Here is an 18,078-nt window from a genome sequence, read left to right on the forward strand (position 1 = left end):
ACGGTGTATTATCACAACTATACCCGTGTATACATAAATAATACGTACACACGAATAAGAAAAATACACCCAAATGAACCGTATAAAACACTACAAATATACCCGACAAATATAGACAAATATATTGAATACCATACTACAATAGAAAAGAAACTAATAAATAATGCGGAACAAATAAAAGAGATAAGGAAAGAACGCACCCGAAAAATGGATAACGGAGTTCGGCCAATTTTGCCTACTCTCCGAGCACCACTCAAGCGACCTGCTTTTATAATTTAGGAGAGGAGAAAGAATACAAAGAATTACAAAATCCTTATGGGTAATTCTTTGTTGTTCTTGGTACATTTTAATTGGAAAGACTTGAGAGCTATTTATAGTTCTCAAGCTAAGCTTCTTCCAATAACCCAACCGATGTGGGATTAAATTGTGCCAAAGAGAAGTCAACAATGTTGGCTTCCAAATTCAAGAATTGAGGCAGCCAACATTTGTTGAAACTCAACAAAGCCAACAGTTAATTAAGCATAAATTAGAGAGGCTGGAATAAGTTTCTACAACCACAAGAAACTACCATATTAATTATGTTAAACAAGCTAACTTAAAGAGTGCGGTTTATTTTAGGGATAATTTTAGAAACCTCCCCTGAGGTTTCTAACAATTTCACTGAGCTTCCCTGATGTTTGAAAAATTATAGATACCTTCCTTGTCATTTAAAATGACAATTTTACCCTTACATCCTTATACTATATGAGAATGAGTTGTGGTCTAAGGTTGTGTTTGAATTTCAACCGCAAGGCCAGGGAGAGTTTGGAAATATGAAAATATTTGGAGTATCATTAGAGCATTTGATAAAAGTCATGACAGTTTTAAATTTGTTGTAATCACTGCAATGACCTTTTAGATATTTAAGGTTGAGAGAAGTTTAGAAATATGAGAATGTTTGGACTGTGATTGGAGCATTGGGTACAAGTCATTCTAACTCTTATTTAGTTGTAATTACTTAAATGTTGTTTTCATCATTAAATATAAGAGTAATGCTTTTTTGCCGTTTAGTGATTGAATTAATATCTTGTTATTTTTGAGTAACAGTTTTCGACTGTTACGCAGATCTGTTCTAATGGTTACTTCTCTACCTTCTTCCGTTAGATTTTCTTCATCTTCTATATATATATATATATATATACTTGTAAATATTGGTATTCGCTACAAAAAAAATTCTACAATAGATTAACTGCAAAGCGGTTTGTTATAAAAGCCTATAAATTTTAGCAACCGCAAAAGCATATAATCTATAGCTGAAACTTATGAAACTAGGCACAAAGGAGCTATACTCCTCTACTATAGAATGCTACCCTACATGATGGAATGGAACTTACGGTATGTGTTTTAGGATTCTTTTCCTACTAACTTTACTTTTCCTGCCTGTTGAATAAGTTGTACATGAAGTTCTAGACTGATCTTAATATCCTTTATTGATATGAGTTCCTGAGAAAACCTTTTAGAAAATTAGGTGAAATCCTTGTTGTTACCATCTTAATATATATTCTTATACTACATAAAAATGAGTTGTGGTCAAAGGTTGTGTTTGAATTTCAACCACAAAGCTAGTAAGAGTTTGGGAATATGAGAATATTTGGAGTATCGTTAAAACATTGGGTACAAGTCATGACAACATTAAATTTGTTGTAATCACTGAGATGACCTTTTACACATGTAAGGTTAAAAGAAATTTGGAAATATGAGAATGAGTTGAATTAATATCTCATTATTTAGATTCTCTTCATCAAACATATCAAGAAAATCTCCTCTGCTTACGCCATCAGCTGTCTCACCACTTGATCTGCAGGAATGTTTTTCCACTGCACCATCCAACCTTTCTTGGACCACGCCCTCCAAGAACTCATCAATTTCTCTAGCAACACGATCCACTCTGGCATCGTAACCATTAACTCGATTAATCCACTTGAGACAGGGCACAAATTCAAATAAACTTCCTTCATTCAGTAACTTCAAGAATTCATCCAACAGCTGCTTGAATTTCTTTCCAATTTCACCTTCACCATATTTCCTCCCAAAAGCTGATCTGCATACAATATCATTAGTCAGTGAAAAAAAAATTTTGCTCAAATTCACAGGTGTTGAATCCAAAGAAGCGTCTTTAATCTTCTGCATCATAATCGACATTTCCTGTTCCCTTATATTGCGAAATGAATGAACTTTTTGGTTGCTCAAGAGCTGAAGAACACAAATGCTCTTTAACTGTCTCCAATACTCGCCATAGGGTGCGACCGATATACCCTTCATGTTATAGAGAAGTTTACTAATAGTGCTCGAAAATGGCCTATTGGAGAAAATCAAATCATCCTGATTAGGCTAGCTCCATCAGCTGATGAAACGACAACCGTTGGAACACTACCAAATTTAAGAAACATGAATGGACCATATTTTTGGGCTAAGGAGTAGAGGGAATGGTGAAGCAGTGAGCTTAGCTGATGAAGATTTCCAATAATTGGAAGTCCTGGTGGCGATGGTGGCTCATTTTTCCTCGAAGTTGAAAATAATTTGAAGAGAAACCACAGTAAGATTAAAGGAAAAAGCGAAAAGAAGATTGGATAAAACATAAATATATCAATCTTTAGCTCCGATACCAAGCCTGATGAGCTTGCCATTGCTTTTAATCTCCCTTGTATTTTGCTCAGTATACAATAAGACTATGATTTTGGACCAAAACAGGAAAAGAAGTATGGGACAAGTTTGTTTCAGTTGGCAGTCTAAAGAGGCTGCAGGGCTTGGTATCTGTATGGATAGATTTGCAGAAATGAGACAAAGGAGGAATCGAAAAATAAGGACAAATCGTCACGGAAACCTCTTCGGACATAGTAACATATGAGAACAAGGACTCCTACTTAAGATTAAGTATTCATCAATGGGCTATTAGTCAATATTATTCAATTTCTATTATGTCTCCAATAATGTTCCTATATGATATTCTTACAGAAAGGGATATCTTTGGAAACGTGTCCTGAGGTTTTCGATAATTGCTGATATATAGTTCTCCTCCAATTTCAGTAGTTATAGTTACACCCTTATTTTCATATGTTTTTGTGACCAATACAAAATTGAGTTTGTTTGATGTGAGCCAAAAATACCTGTTAAATATTATAAAGAGTCAACCTATAAAAGGCAACTGAAAATTATGATATTTCTAAATGACAATCGACATGCACAAATATAAGAATTCTAAAATCAAGAAGATAAGATCATTTTTTAGTTTGATTTTATCAATTAATTCGTATGTGGTTTAGTGTAAAATTCTCCTATCCTGAAATGCCCCTTATAAACCATCATCACCTACATCCAATTAATCCTCGCATGATTCTCTACTATAGTTAGTGCCAACATCCTCTATCACCACCACAACTATTGCCAATTGCCTACAGATAGGGCAATAGTGTGAGTATATTTAGTTTATCTTTTTCTGTTTTTCATGAAAAAATGAAATAAAACTTGTATACATTCAAGGGTAGGATAGTCATTCAAATTCCTCAAGGGAAACAAGTCTAATTATCTCAAGTAACTTAAACGACAGCTACTTTTATTTTAAAAAATTGAAGGATTGTTTCTAAATTTATCCCTAATAAATTTGCTGCCTTTTTGGCTTGTTACTTGCAATATGTGACATTAGAATAATTAATTTCAAATTTAACTTTGAAAATATCCATTCACTATCATAGTAAATTGAAAGTTTAGTAGCATAAAATAAAATCACTACAACATGAGAAATGGTTTTTCCCTCTTTTCTTCTTTTGAGGAAAAATGACCAATTTAGTTCCTAAAATTTTTTGATAGTGCCGATTCAGACCCTAACTTTTATTCCTATCCAATTTGATACATGAACTTAGTTTGTGATTTTAATTAAGGACCTCTATGTTGGCACGACCACATAAAATTGATCGAACTCCTAATTGATGAACTAAATGGGGTATTTTGAGAATGTCACTCACGTGGTTTTAATAAATCAAGAAAATCATGTAAAAAAAATCATAAGATTAAACATTACGAAAGTTTTATTCGGAGAATTTTTACACGATTTAAAAGTTTTATCTAGTAGTTTTTTTACACAATTTAGTTGCTCTATTACAATCCCATGAGTAACCTCTATCTAGTTAATCAATTAGGAGCCAAATTAGATTTAGGTAATCATGCCATCGCGAAGGTCCTTAATTGGAATTGCAACATAAATTCAAGTATCAAATTGGTCAGAAATAAAAGTTAAGGCCTAAATTGATATCATGAAAAAAGTTTAGGAATGAAATTAGCTATTTTTCCTTAAGCATTTGAAGAAAATTTTTTCCCAGTGAGCAAACATGTACGCGTTGACCTTTTCTTTTTTTTTTTTTTTTTTCTAGACCAGTTCTTTTAGGCAAAAGCAAAACAAGTAAAGATTATGAAAGAGAACCAATTTTAATCTATTCTAAATTGATAATCATACAACTTAAATTGAATATATAGTTGGATTTGGATTAGGAATAAAGAGAGATTAAACAGCATGTACGATTTCAAGAGGAATTAAAACACATTTAAGTCAACTATATCAATTAATTTAGAAATATGTAACGATATATAACAGAACATGGAATACCACCATAATCCTTTATACGCAAATTACTTAAGAAGAAAATATATTATGCTTCAAGATTTTATTTGGAATGAAGTAAATTTATTATCAGAATATACACTACAAGAAATTTGGTCATCAGTGACAACATTTCTTAGTGACAACAGAAAAGTTGTCACAAAATGAGGTCCTCTACCAACAACTTTGAAAGTCGTCACAAATGTCTCATAGAGCTAACTAATTAGTGACGACTTGTATTTGTCATCACAAACATATTCCCTCTAACAAGATCCAAGAGAGCCGGAGTTGTTGGTGAATACTTTTAGTGACGACTTGATGAATATCATCACTATTACTAGCTCTATTTTTTTTTTGACAACTTTGCAATGTCGTCACTGAAGCTTGTGTACTTTCGTTACTGGCAACTCTCTGTTGTCACTATAATAATGGATAGCTTTAGTGATAATTATATGTTGTTACTAAACTATCTTAGAATTTTTACAACTTTGGCAATATATTAATATTAATATTGATTTGTTTCTAATGAAACCGTTTGACTATCATACAATTTCGAGCCTCTTGATTTTCATATGAATTCGCAATTTGACTAGTTTAGTCAAATTGGTCATATTAATTTGTCAAAGAATGACTTGTTAAAGGAAAAAAGACTAAAGAAATTTTGTAGTTAATTTCCCAATACCTGAAAAATGTTAAGCTGTAAGAGTTTGTAAATTGAACTAGTTATTAAAGCAAATAAATCCTAAACTCTTTAGTTAATTAATTAAATCAATTTATTGCTTTAATTATTTATTTTTTAGTCAAAGGTAATAAATTAAATGTGAAGTTTTATGTTTGACTAATAGTAAATGAATTATTTATGAAAAAATATTTTTCCTATCTAATTGATCTTTTTTTAAAAAAATTTTTAATAAGAAAGAGTTGACTTTAAGAACTACGGTATTGCAAAAGGTACTTTTTATGACAAGGTAATTTTTTACAAAAGTCTAATTCACTGCAAAAAGTCATGTTTTATGACAAGTTTCAGGTTATCGTACAATAATTTAAAGCAAGAATAGCCATCAAAATTCGTGCTTCTCAATGTAAAATAATTGAAAATACTACTGTACTATTAGGCTAAAATAATGAAAGAAACATAAATAAGTTGTAGTAATTTCACAATTTCTAGACAATGACGTGAATATTAACACTGGATGAGCTATTTGATATCATGAAAAAGCGAACTATTTGAAGTAGAAAAATGTACATTTACCACTAGTATTAATGCAGCAAATTTCTCATCCTTTATGAATAGTTTCAAAAAAGCATAAACAAATAGAAATTAATAATATATTACTAAAATTATACTTCAACTAAAAAGTAAAACTAAAAAACTTTATTTGAAATTTTGCAACTAAACAAGAAAGGGGGGAAGCTAAGGAATTGAAATTTCATTAAAAGTGAGTAAACAAAGAAGAGGCGCGGGTGTACATAAAACACTTAGAAATCAAGACCGGCTCCTAGTACTCTTTCACTATACACTATACGCCCAACACTTAGAACCAAAATGAGTTTCTCCCTCTTCATCTCTTCATCTTTGCCAAACAAAATAGAAGAACTTCTCCTCCTTATATCTGTTGATTGATTATGGCTCTGCAGTGCTGAATCGAAGACTTCCTCTACCACCAACGCTCTACAATAGAAGGTCCGCCCTTTCTCTTTTTTCTCCTGAAATTTTTCCCAAATTTTTTGCCCTAATTAATTTTTTGCTAAAAATTTCTCTCCAATTTTTTTGGGTTTCTTTTGATTTATGGATGGAGTCATCTCATGATTGTGGAATTTGTTTTGTTGTGGATTTCTACCCTAAAATTTTTTCCCAACTTTTTCTTATACAAGACAAGAGGCTTTAGAGAGATTCGATTGTGGGTACATACCGATTTGTGATGGGCCTAGGAGGGCAAATTTAGTGTTTCATTTTTTGTGTTAGTAAAATGGAAGAGAATTAGGAGTGATTTTGTGAATTTTTTGCTAGTGAGTGGTTGCATGCGAGGAAACTAGTTGGTAGAATGGTGTTGGGTTAAGAGGGAAATGAAAAATAGTGATTCGGGATTTAATTAAGTGGATAAGTAGCTCAAGATCTAGGTACAAGGTTTGGTGAAAATTTTTGTACTGTCAAAGATATCTTTTGTTTTGTTGAAATTTGGTTAACTGTAATGGGAATTTCACCAATAAACTATTTATTTAGTTGGAGTGTGCTTTCTCCTTCACATTGCCAAAGCGTGTATGGCCCTGTTTCTTGTTTGTTTGATTTGGAGTGGTAATTTTTTCCTATTTCCCAAAAAGCGATCTCATTAAGAAAAAAAGGAAAAAATAGATTTTTGTAAGATGGATTTGATGGTGGGCTTTATGATACTAACTTCAACCATTACCATACCAGTTCTTTGTGTTCCGCCTGTTGTTCTAAACATCTAAATATATAGTCAAATTTGTCACTTCACTTAATAGTTAGGTCAATCTGCATTATGTCTACCATACGAGTCCTTTGTGTTCCTATTACTGCATTATGTCACTTCACTTAAAAGATGTTGGAAATGATACAAGGAAAGGCAATTGCTATAGACCTATGGCTATCCAAACAATATTAAGTGATCATGATAATCTGCTGATTCATCTGGGGTCTTATGAACTTAAAAGAATCACTTGAAATAGTCTTGACAATAGGAAAATAGTGGAGCTGATATGGAATTAGTCACATTTTAGTTGGGTCTTAACTTGTATGCCTTGATACAAGAAAAGCTTGAGCACATTAACCTAAAATGGAAAGCCAGTTAAAAGCTTTCACAAGTTAGTTCAATTTAGTATTTACCTACTAGGAGTTTGGCTTGTTATTTGAGATTGATATATAGTGCTGCTGTAATTTCACTGTGGATAATTAACCAACTCAGATTGAATCACTTAAGAATGAGGCATGAAGTTTAAGATGAGATGACTTTATAGATAGATACATACATAGTTGTGTCTTATAGGTGGATCATGGAGTTCACCTTTGCATATTCTGAGCGGTGAAAAATTCATCCTTATCTTATTTTTCATTAATTAATTGAGAGCTTATCAGCTCAATAGCTTTTCACTTAACTATTAGGTACTTTTTAGTCTTAGGAAAGCAAAGTTAATTTGTTACAACTCTATACCAGAGTAAAGTGATATATGCTAAGTGGCAACTAGAACGGCTATCTATTTATTTAATGTAATACAGCTTTGAACAGAATTTTTGTAGAAAAGTTGCATTGTAGTATAGACTTTCATGTAATTACGTATGATGCCTGACCTTTGCATAATCAATTAATCCACCGGCTTCTTGTACAGATTGGATCACTGAGTTGAGTAATTCTCTGCAATTAACTTGTCCATTTTCTGCTGTAAATTTAGCTTCAGTCAACGAGCGACTTATGGACAAGGCCTACAAAATACCATGAAGAGCAAAAGGTATTGGTACCAGGACATGCCTTGATTTGGTTTTGACAGATTAAACTAAGCACAAATAAGTTGTGCAATCCATCTATTTACTCTTAATTTCTAAAAAAGTTGTGCAATCCATCTAGCAACTTGTTTGGTCTATTTTGTCTCATTTAATCCTCTAAATGTTCTATTTTTTGCTTGTTAAAAAGACATCTCTGGAGCATAGATTATTTTGATTAGTTGAAATAATCTCTAGAGCATAGTCATCCCTAGTTAATAAAAATCATTTACGACTGGTTAGCTCAAATATAGATTACGCTTGACTAAAGTTGATTGTAATGACTATGCTTGACTATCTTTTAATTTTTGAGCAATAATGCTCTATTCAGATTGATAGTTGTAGGTATTGCTAGATCAATCTGCATATGTACAATTTGATGTGAATTAAACTCCCAAAACTTAAATTGTTTGTACTGTGATTATTAGCTTTTGCAGTGATTGAAGCTACGGACATAGGTTCAATGTCTCACTAGGAGATTGTCATATAGCTGCATTTTTTACTTTAAGGTGAGTTAATACGAACTCTCTTTTTTTCCTTTTTCCTTTGTTTTTGTGATCACATGCGCACTTAATTGGAAATGACTATCCAATCTCAGCAGCAACTGATGGAAACACTTGTGAGCCAACAAACTTAGATGCAGAAACAGCAGAATGAAATGCAGAGCCTGCTTAAATCTCTAAACACAACTGGAAGCTAGGCAGCAAGGTAATGAGAGCACATATGCTCGAAATTCATGGCAAAACCTTTTTCTGATCATACTTTTAATAAGGTAGATTTGTAATAGTACAAATCAAGTGCAATATGAATCATGGACATAATTTTCTGCCCAATTGACTTAATGAGGGCATTTATATAGATGGTTTAATTTTGGGTAGTAAGCTAATTTAAAATAACCTTTTACGGGTTGAAGAATGAACTTAATCAAGTTATTGTAGCACAACAATTTGCAGCGAATCATTGTTTTATGTTATCCATGGCTAATTTTTATAAGTAACAATCCTTTGTCTTCAGTAGAACATATAGAATATAAATAAGTTATTGACATTACTAATACTTCAATAGCTAACTTTTGAGTTCATTTGGGATATTGTTCTTGTTATGACAATTAATCACCTTCTTTATTCTTTTCCTTACTAATTTCCTACTCATTATTTGAGTTTGTGATAAGTAAATCTAAGATTTTTTTCCTTTTCAAAATGCTTGTTACTTACTATTGTTATACTACTTTATGCAGACAAATGCTACTATGTCAGATTTTGTGCAAAATTCATAGCTACTAAGTGGACTCAAGAAGGATGAAGATAAAGCTGCTTTTTTGGCTCGTGAAGTGTTTTGGAAGTTTTTATGACTTTTCAGGCTCGGATGCTTTTTGTAAACTTGATTGACTTTGCATGAACAATTTGGGTTACACAGTACCACTTCTATTGTAGTATTTGTAGGATGACATTGAACTTAAACATTATATTTTGGTCCTTTGTAGCATAATGGATGCTTTTAGCTATTAATTAGCAGGCCTTTTATGGTTCTTTTGATTTGATGAATTGTTGGATTCCTTTTTAGTATAATGGATGCTTTTAGATATTAATTAGCAGGCCTTATATGGTTCTAATTTGATGTATTGTTGGATTGGTTGCTTTTAGGACAATCGTTTGTATCAGGTTTCATAGTGACAATATATTGTTACTAATCAGATTTCTCCACTAACAACAAAAAGTTGTCACTAAATAGGGTGTATAACAAAAAGGTATATAGTGATGATAAATGTTGTCAGTAAAGAGCCATTTTTAGTGACGACTCTAAAGAGTTGTGAGTAACCAATCAATACCAACGGCAACTATGAAAAGGATTTTACTGACGACACTACTACGAGCATCATTGATAAGGTGAAATGTCGTCACTATATATGTATTTATTATTGACAAAAAATATTGTCACTAATGAATAACATTTACTGACGACATTTAATGTTGTGACTGTGTACCTTTACCGACAGAGATTCACTGACGACTTTGTGACAACTAAAATGTTGTCAGTAAAACACGTTAGTGACGACTTTTACATTTTCTGTGATAATAATCAGTTGTCACTGATGACCAAATTTCTTGTAGTGATATTGGAACTCATTAGAATTGAAGAGAATAGTTGACTGGTGAATCTGATTGATCATTCCACCTATCCTTCAGTTAAAATTCCAGCACTCGTATGCCTTATTAAAATTTCCCGAGCCAGTAGCAAAGGGTTTTAGCCCATAGGATAATAGTAGGGACTATCATTATTTTTTGGCAAAAATGTAAAATTCTTAATTACGGAATGGGGATTGGGTATCTAAATTTTACAGTGGGCTTTTACTCTCCTTTTGTGTGCTTACATGGTGTCCTAATTTGGGTGTGCTCATATTGACAGGTTGTCAGCCTGTGCAATAATAAAAACCTGCTCAACTAAAGTTAATTTCTGTAGATAGTGGTAAGTAGGGTCGAATCCACAGAGATTAGGTGTAACTGTTTCTTTTCAAATTCACAGTAACAAATGGGGTGTTTTTGTGCAGAAGGTGATAATCAAAGAATTTCAAATAAAATCTAAGAAGCTACTAAAAATTAAATAACAAATTACTAAAATCAAATTGGTGATAATTAAGAATCTAACAAAGAAATAACTTCAGCAATGGTGCATCTAATTGATCATCGAAACAAAGGCAATTCCAATTATTTACTAAAAAATATGTTATAACTGCCAAAGAAGCGATGACAGTCAACCCCTCCTTACTGTGTCGGTGATTAAGGTACGCCCGTTAATCACTACTCTAATTGAGAAATAATCTTAGGTACGCCCGTAAGATTTAATTTTCCAATTGCCTTACATATTAGAGGAGCCCTATTCTAACCAAATAACACACTACCAGGGTTATTTTAGATTAGTCCGCGTATTCCCTTGACACAAACCTAATCATGCCAATTATCACTATTTTGAGACAATTAAACAATTACGGATTTAACGTCCCAATTGACAATAGATTATCAAATTAACTAATTATCCGGATCCAAGACAATCAATTAATTAAACAATCATAAGCACTATAATCAAAGAATATGCGGATACCAATAAATAAAAAGAAAAGATAAAATTAAATTGATCTCACAGTTTTTAGGCGAATCAAAGCATCCGTTGTTTCTTGACTAGAGTGAGGAGATTAGTTCATATTGATGAAGAAAATCCACAGAAAATTGAAGGAATAACTGCGGCCATTGTACTTCGAAACTAGGAAAAACTCAATTCGTTTAATTGGTGGAAAGCTCTTGGCATGCGCAGGGGGCAACCACAAAAGACAAAAGGAAAAAGTCAAAGAAAGCGAAAGGAAGTCCATTGTTTTTCCTTGTCATCACCAACGAGAGAACTACTACTAAAAAGCTAAGAAAGGAAAAATCAAAGCTACTCTAATGCTTGGCTCTTGTGCGGCGGCCCCCCTTGCGGAGAGGATGACCCCCAGCCCTTCGTTCCTTTCCTCCTTTTATGCTGTCTTTCGCAAATTACCAAAAAAAGATCACGCCTTGATATTCCAAAAATACCCCTGGATGCCTGCCCTTTGAGCTCTATTTTGAAAATCATCAAATTGACTCTTGTTATGATATTTTTGATCTACTCTCTGAAATAAATGCAAATTACGAAAAGTGAGTAGAATCTAATAATTAATCCACATCGAGTTAGATAATAGGAGAAATTAACAATAAAATAATTGAATAAATCGCAACCTATCACTTCCCTCCACACCTAAATCATGCTTGTCCTCAAGCATGAGAACAGTAAACAAACATCAGTATTTGACAATGACTATTGCTCTATCTACCATATTGCCAAGATACCAAGAAAAATAATAATCAAGCATCAATGGCCAAGTCCAAGAAAAATCACTCCGGTTAGCTTCTGAACCATAAATTCTTCCAATTTCAGGTTAACTAATCTAAGAAAAAGGAGTGGTCGCTCAACATTTATCAGTGAATGGTCCAACTATTAACCAAAATCTCCATATTAAATCCATAAATCGGCAAGCTGACTTTTATTATACACTAACACAACCTTCACTTTTTTATCACGATTTTTTGCTTTTCTCTTTTTTTGATTTTTTTTTGCTTTTCTCAATAGTAACAAAAGATTTAGTCGCTAGCCATTGGAGCCTTTTGACGCGAACTCTGACATTTGTTAGATAAAAGAGCCCGGTTACTCAGCTTCGATCGCCACGTGACCACGTACTCATAGCAATTACTACTTTTTGACGCGAGAATTGACACTTTTGGTGAAGATCCCCTGTTACTAGGTAGTAAAGACTAGCGGATTACAGTCAACTCTTATTCACAGCCAAATAACACAAAAACTCAATATAACACAAAAATTAAAAGAAAATTTGCATCAGCTAGCCTCATTTTCTAACATGGAGAACTAAGATTAATAACTGGACCAATTCACATGAAAATGCCAACAATCATTCCCTATACTTAGGAAAGTTAACTAAAAATTATAAAAGTCACACAGTTGTCAATATTCACCACAGAGATATTCTTAGACTCAAGCACATTCACTTGATACACTTCCATTACTAAATCTTGGCAATAGCAGAAATAGAGGCAACAATCCAACATCAAACTTGGCATCACATACGAGCTAATCACTAAAAAGAAAAAAAAGAAAATGAATGAAAGATGGACAAATAACAAACTAAAAAGAAAGAAAAAAAATCTAAAAACTCAAAACTAAAGACACTAGCACCATAACTGCTCCCCTCACACCTAAATCCTACATTGTCCTCAATGGAGGAAATAAAGTAATTAAAGTGGAGAGAACAACGAAACTTCCCTCTCGAGTAGATAAGGGGTAGGCAGGAACGGTGGAGGGAAGCCGATGTGGTGGAAGTACGCGGCCAAATTCTGAGACATCCTTGCCACTTGGCGGGTGATGTTCGTCACTCTCTCAACTACGTGGTGAATCTCCACCTTGACGACTACACGGAGTGATGGTGTGGCAAGGGGAAAGGCCGGCGGCGCTGCGGCTTGGTTGCGGACAGGAGCTTGCGACGCATAGGTGGAGAGCGGCGGCGGGTAGTTTGGGCAGCAAGGTAGTGGCGGTTGAGAGTGAGATCGAGGAAGAGGGAGCAAGGTGAGCTTTCCTACGAACATGACGCGGGCACGTCATGTAGGCACGAAGTGAAGAGCTCTCCAGGTTACTTGACGCGGGCACGTTATGAGGATAAGAACCCCTTCTGACGAATCTGACCATGAGCTCTTCATGGGATTTGACGCGGGCACGTCATGAGGGCAAGAACCCCTTCTGATGATTCTGACCATGAGCTCTTCATATGTCATGATGCAGGCCCGTTATGAGGGCAAGAACCTCTTCTGACGATTCTAATCGTGAGCTCTTTATACGTCATGACGCGGGCGCGTCATGACAGAAGGACACCTACAAATCATCAAAACTAAAATTGAAACCCGAAATCAGTCAATCTCAAGGAAAACATATTTAAACTATCACACGAAATCAAACAAACAATTAAAAGAAACAATTGGATTGCCTCCCAATGAGCGCCTTTCTTTAATATCTTTGGCTAGAGATTGTCATGTTTGTTCAGGGAGGATAAAATCTTGTGGCTCGTTTCAGTGCTTCATACTCTATGTAATCCTGATAGCCCTCGTAAGTAGAGTAATCCTTGAGCACACGAGCTACGGTCTTCCATGGACTAGTAGATGGCGACAACAAGTCAACAATGATCTGAATCTCCACTCACTCCTCCATCACACGCATTTATCGATTCAAGATATTTTGCCATCGCCACTCTTAACTTATTTCTGTCATGAAATTTAAAATTTTCTAGTATAATAAAATCAATCTCAGTAACAGGAATTGAAGAATAAGAGTCAGGAGAATATTGATGAATGAATGGATGAGATGTCACCGCATTTGAAGATTGTTCACTGGATTCATTCTCTTGAATGAGTTGATACTGGGGTCTCATTTCTTGCACTTTAGTTTCCTTTTCAACAGCAGCTTTAGATCTGTTTTCTTGAAACTCTTGCAGTTCCATGTCATTTGGCCGGACAATTGCACTCTCATCTTCCTCAAGGTTGATATTGGTTTGTGCGGCAAATTCTTCAAGGTGAGAAGCTAATCACGTTATCGTGGATGAGAAGCTAATCACGTTATCCTGGATGTAGAGTTGGCAATTTGTCCCAAGTCCCAATGGGCTACCCAAGCCCAAAGGAATTTTGGGCGGGATGGGTATTATAATTTAGTATTGGGTTTAAGTTGGGACACATCCCAATTATACCCAGCAGTGAATGTGAAAGGATGGGAAATACTTGGGTACCCACTGGCCCAAATATCTTCCTAAAAAATATACTTCGAAACTCCTCTCCTTTCTTCATCCGCAGCTCCCTCAACGATTCCTCCACCTCCCTTTCTTCCTCCGCTCTCCACGGCTACTCCGACCTCCGCTCTCCCGGTAGTTATTTCATCCTCATATACCTTCCTTCCTAATTTACTCAGTTTTCTTGTTTATATTTGGGTATTTTCCTATTTGATGTAGTGGGAATTGCTGTAAATGTGTTGTGAAGGATAAGAAATATGTTTAATTGAGGAAATATAGAAAAGCACCTGCTGTGAATTGTCTGCTTCGCTATTTGATGATGTGGGCATTGCTGTAAATTTTTTGTAGAGGATGAGAAGTATGTTTATCTGAAGAAACTTGACAAAGCAGCTGAGATGATAAAAGTAAAACCCTCTTAATTTCGGTACTAAGCATCGGTACAAATATACCTATATGCTTTGATCTGTTATATACAGCTGTTTCTATCATCTTTTTGGATTGTGAAATTGATGTATGGTATATTTCAAAAACTAGTTCGATTCCAACCTTTTTCTTTTCAAGGGGACATATTGACGGATACTTGCATACTAGCAGGATGTGTGGCAGTAAACCGGAGGAACCAGGTGAGAAAATCTTCTGGAAGACTGAATATTCTGAGTAGGACTTTGCTCAGGCTCGCCAAACACGACTCCGAGTGGCTAAAACCCACAAGGTCACGGCTTACGTTGGTCCTTGACGGCTCACACAAATTCACACCTCATCCAAATTCATTTAAGTATACAACTGCTTCTAGCCTTCTACTACTAGTCTGCTAGTAGCAGTACTATAGTAGTATACTTTAAGATAAATGGTGTTTATTTTTCTATATGCCACATTTGTTTGCTGCATTCTCCTTTCAAACCAGTGAAAAGGGTTACAAGCCAACCTTGTTCTGCTGCAAGGGAAAAGCAGAGGAAAAGGACAGTGGCAGGTGAATATCCAAGCCAATGCTGCTGCCTGCCTAATGCCTAATGTTGATCAACTTTTTTAAGTTTAATTTCCAAGTGCACTTGGGTTGGTTAAATTTTAAAGTTTGATCTCCAACCACTACTCCTAGGTTGGTTTTATTTACTCAATACGTTCGTTTTTGGCAATGAATTACATATTATATTATTTGACCAAAGAGGTGCTAGGTGGTTGTAATTTTTTGGGTTGTGTTCATGCTATTTAATAGGTTCCAATGGATCAACAAGGTAGTTTAGAACCTGAAGATGACTATATTCAAGCAAGCCATGCAAGTTCTTCTAAGCGAGGAAGATATTCTAAAGTTTGGGATGTTTTCAAAAAAAAGGAGGTTGATCCTGATGGAAGACAAAGAGCCGAATGTATGTTATGTGGTGCTGTATTACTGGCAGACGGCATATCAGGTACATCAGGAATGAACCGTCACATATCTAGAGGATGTTCGAATAGCAAAGAACAAGCAGCACAATACTTGATAGTTGACCATGACGTGTATCGAGAGCATATATCTTTGGCAATAGCACGGCATAACTATCCTTTTAGCTTTGTAGAACATCAAGGTATAAGGGACTTGCACAAATTTTTGAATCCAACTGTCCAAACTCTCTCAAGAAATACAGCCAAGTCTGATATATTAAAATTATACAATAGGGAAAAGGAAAAATTAAAAAAGGAATTAGAGATGATTCCTGGTTGGATTTGTTTAACTTCAGATTTATGGAGTTCGTTAACTACAGATGGCTACATGGCTGTGACAGGGCACTATATTGATGAGAGTTGGACTTTGAGAAAAAAAGTATTGATTTTTCGCCACATACCTCCCCCACATAATGGTCCACTTTTAGGTGATCAGTTGATTCAGTTTTTGAAGGAATGGGGTATTGAGCGAAAAATTTTTAGTGTTACATTAGATAATGCAAGTTACCAAAGTGGGATAATAGAAGCACTAAAGGATCATTTTTTGGTGATAGATTCTTTAATATGTAATGGTGACCATCTTCATGTGCGTTGTGGTGCACATATTTTAAATTTGATAGTTCAGCATGGTCTTAAAGCTATTGATTCTTCTGTGGTCAAGATTAGAGAGAGTGTCAAATTTGTTAGAGGTTCGGAGATGAGAGGCATGAAATTTGCTGAATGTGTGAAATATGTTTCCTTGGATGCTAGCAAGAAATTACAACAAGATGTGCCAACAAGGTGGAATTCCACTTATTTGATGTTGGATAGTGCGTTACCTTATCAAGCAGCATTTCATCGTTTGCAGAGAGTAGATGGACTGTACGAACACTGCCCATCAGATTATGAGTGGATGAAGATTAAGAAGGTTGCTGAATTTTTACAACCTTTTTATGAAATGACATTACTGTTTTCTGGGTCATATTATCCTACTGCAAATTTGTATTTTCTCAAGGTGTGGAGAATAGAATTGTTGATTCGAAAAAATCTTCATAGTTCTGATGATTTTATACATGGTATGGCTGAGTTTATGAATGAGAAGTTTAAAAAGTATTGGGACTGCTACAGTGTCATTCTATCTTTGGCTTTCATTTTGGATCCGAGGTATAAATTACGCTACTTGCAATTTTGTTTTGAAAAGCTTGATCCTTTGACTGCTGAGGAAAAGGTTAAAAATCTTAAAGACAAGTTAGAAGCATTGTTTGAGGTATATTTACAAGGCCAGTCTCTTGCTTGTTTAGAATCCCAAGATAGGATTGCTAATGCTGAAAATGATGGTGAAATAAGGGATGAGTTAGATTTGGAGTTTGATTCCTATAATAGCCAACATGAGGCATCTATTTCCAAGTCCCAATTAGGTATTTACTTGGAGGATAAATTACTTCCAAGAGATAAGAAATTTAATATTCTTGATTTTTGGAAAGGAAATATGCTGAGATGTCCTGAACTTTCCTTATTAGCAAGAGACATTTTGAGCATTCCCATTACAACGGTTGCATCTGAATCTGCATTCAGTCATGGAGGTCGAATCCTTGGAAAGTTTCGAAATGCACTTTTGCCAAGCAATGTTGAAGCATTGCTATGTTCTCGGGACTGGATTTATGGTGGCGAAGGTAATATTAATTTGAAATTTTAAATGTCAAATATGTTTATTTTCTTTTCTATTAATTTTGATTCTTTTTAAATAATAGCAGGTTATGATGCTTCTGAGGTAGAAGAGGACGCAGAAATGAGTGTTGATGTCCAAAGATTGGTGGCTAAACTTGGTAGTGGAGTATAAACATATTTGACAGTTTGTAATCTCAAAAGTTTATATTGCATGTTCTCAAAAGTTTTCTTTGTCAACCTCTTTACTCTTTTTGCCCCAGGAATCCAAATCTTTGGTGGATACCAAAGTCAATGGCAACAATCCGTGTTTTCCATATTGGTTGAGAAGATGTCTATTCTATAGTACCATTTCTCTGTTTCTCCCACTGTTATGTGGATTTTTATCTTTTACAAGCCTTGGTGAATGGAAAGATCACTTCTTGATGGATAGCGTCTTGATGACAGAGGCTTGATTTTGGACTGATGACTTCTACACACAGACTAGCTGCACAGTGTAGCAATGCTTGTTGTATGTATTTATGTGCTATG

General features: G+C 34.6%; 1 protein-coding gene and 2 long non-coding RNA genes across 6 annotated transcripts; 2 read left to right on the forward strand and 1 right to left on the reverse strand.

The window, feature by feature from the left end:
* Nucleotides 1–1,716: 1,716 nt before the first annotated feature.
* Nucleotides 1,717–2,301, reverse strand: LOC113740715 (cytochrome P450 71A8-like). Its single transcript, XM_027268245.2, has one exon. It carries the CDS (start codon nt 2,299–2,301, stop codon nt 1,717–1,719), a length of 585 nt encoding a protein of 194 aa, XP_027124046.1.
* A 3,824-nt stretch (nt 2,302–6,125) lies between these two features.
* LOC113741471 (uncharacterized) lies at nt 6,126–9,673 on the forward strand. 3 transcript variants are annotated; one of them, XR_003460631.2, is made up of 5 exons: nt 6,126–6,317; nt 7,979–8,098; nt 8,558–8,638; nt 8,728–8,837; nt 9,367–9,673. It is a non-coding gene; the product is annotated as an uncharacterized lncRNA (long non-coding RNA). The 3 variants fall into 3 exon arrangements; XR_011813613.1 differs by having other exon boundaries at nt 8,731–8,837; XR_011813612.1 differs by having other exon boundaries at nt 8,042–8,098.
* Nucleotides 9,674–15,099: 5,426 nt separating this feature from the next.
* LOC140006030 (uncharacterized) lies at nt 15,100–17,690 on the forward strand. 2 transcript variants are annotated; one of them, XR_011813614.1, is made up of 3 exons: nt 15,100–15,454; nt 17,367–17,555; nt 17,637–17,690. It is a non-coding gene; the product is annotated as an uncharacterized lncRNA (long non-coding RNA). The 2 variants fall into 2 exon arrangements; XR_011813615.1 differs by lacking the exon at nt 15,100–15,454 and adding an exon at nt 15,473–15,580 and having other exon boundaries at nt 17,403–17,555.
* The last annotated feature ends 388 nt before the right edge of the window (nt 17,691–18,078 follow it).

Source organism: Coffea arabica, chromosome 4e (assembly GCF_036785885.1).
Source record: "Coffea arabica cultivar ET-39 chromosome 4e, Coffea Arabica ET-39 HiFi, whole genome shotgun sequence".
In the NCBI taxonomy this organism is placed as follows: Eukaryota; Viridiplantae; Streptophyta; class Magnoliopsida; order Gentianales; family Rubiaceae; genus Coffea; species Coffea arabica.

What these genes read in the sequence shown, in the direction of transcription:
- LOC113740715 (XM_027268245.2), bottom strand. Translation starts at nt 2,301, where the DNA reads ATGAAGGGTATATCGGTCGCACCCTATGGCGAGTATTGGAGACAGTTA.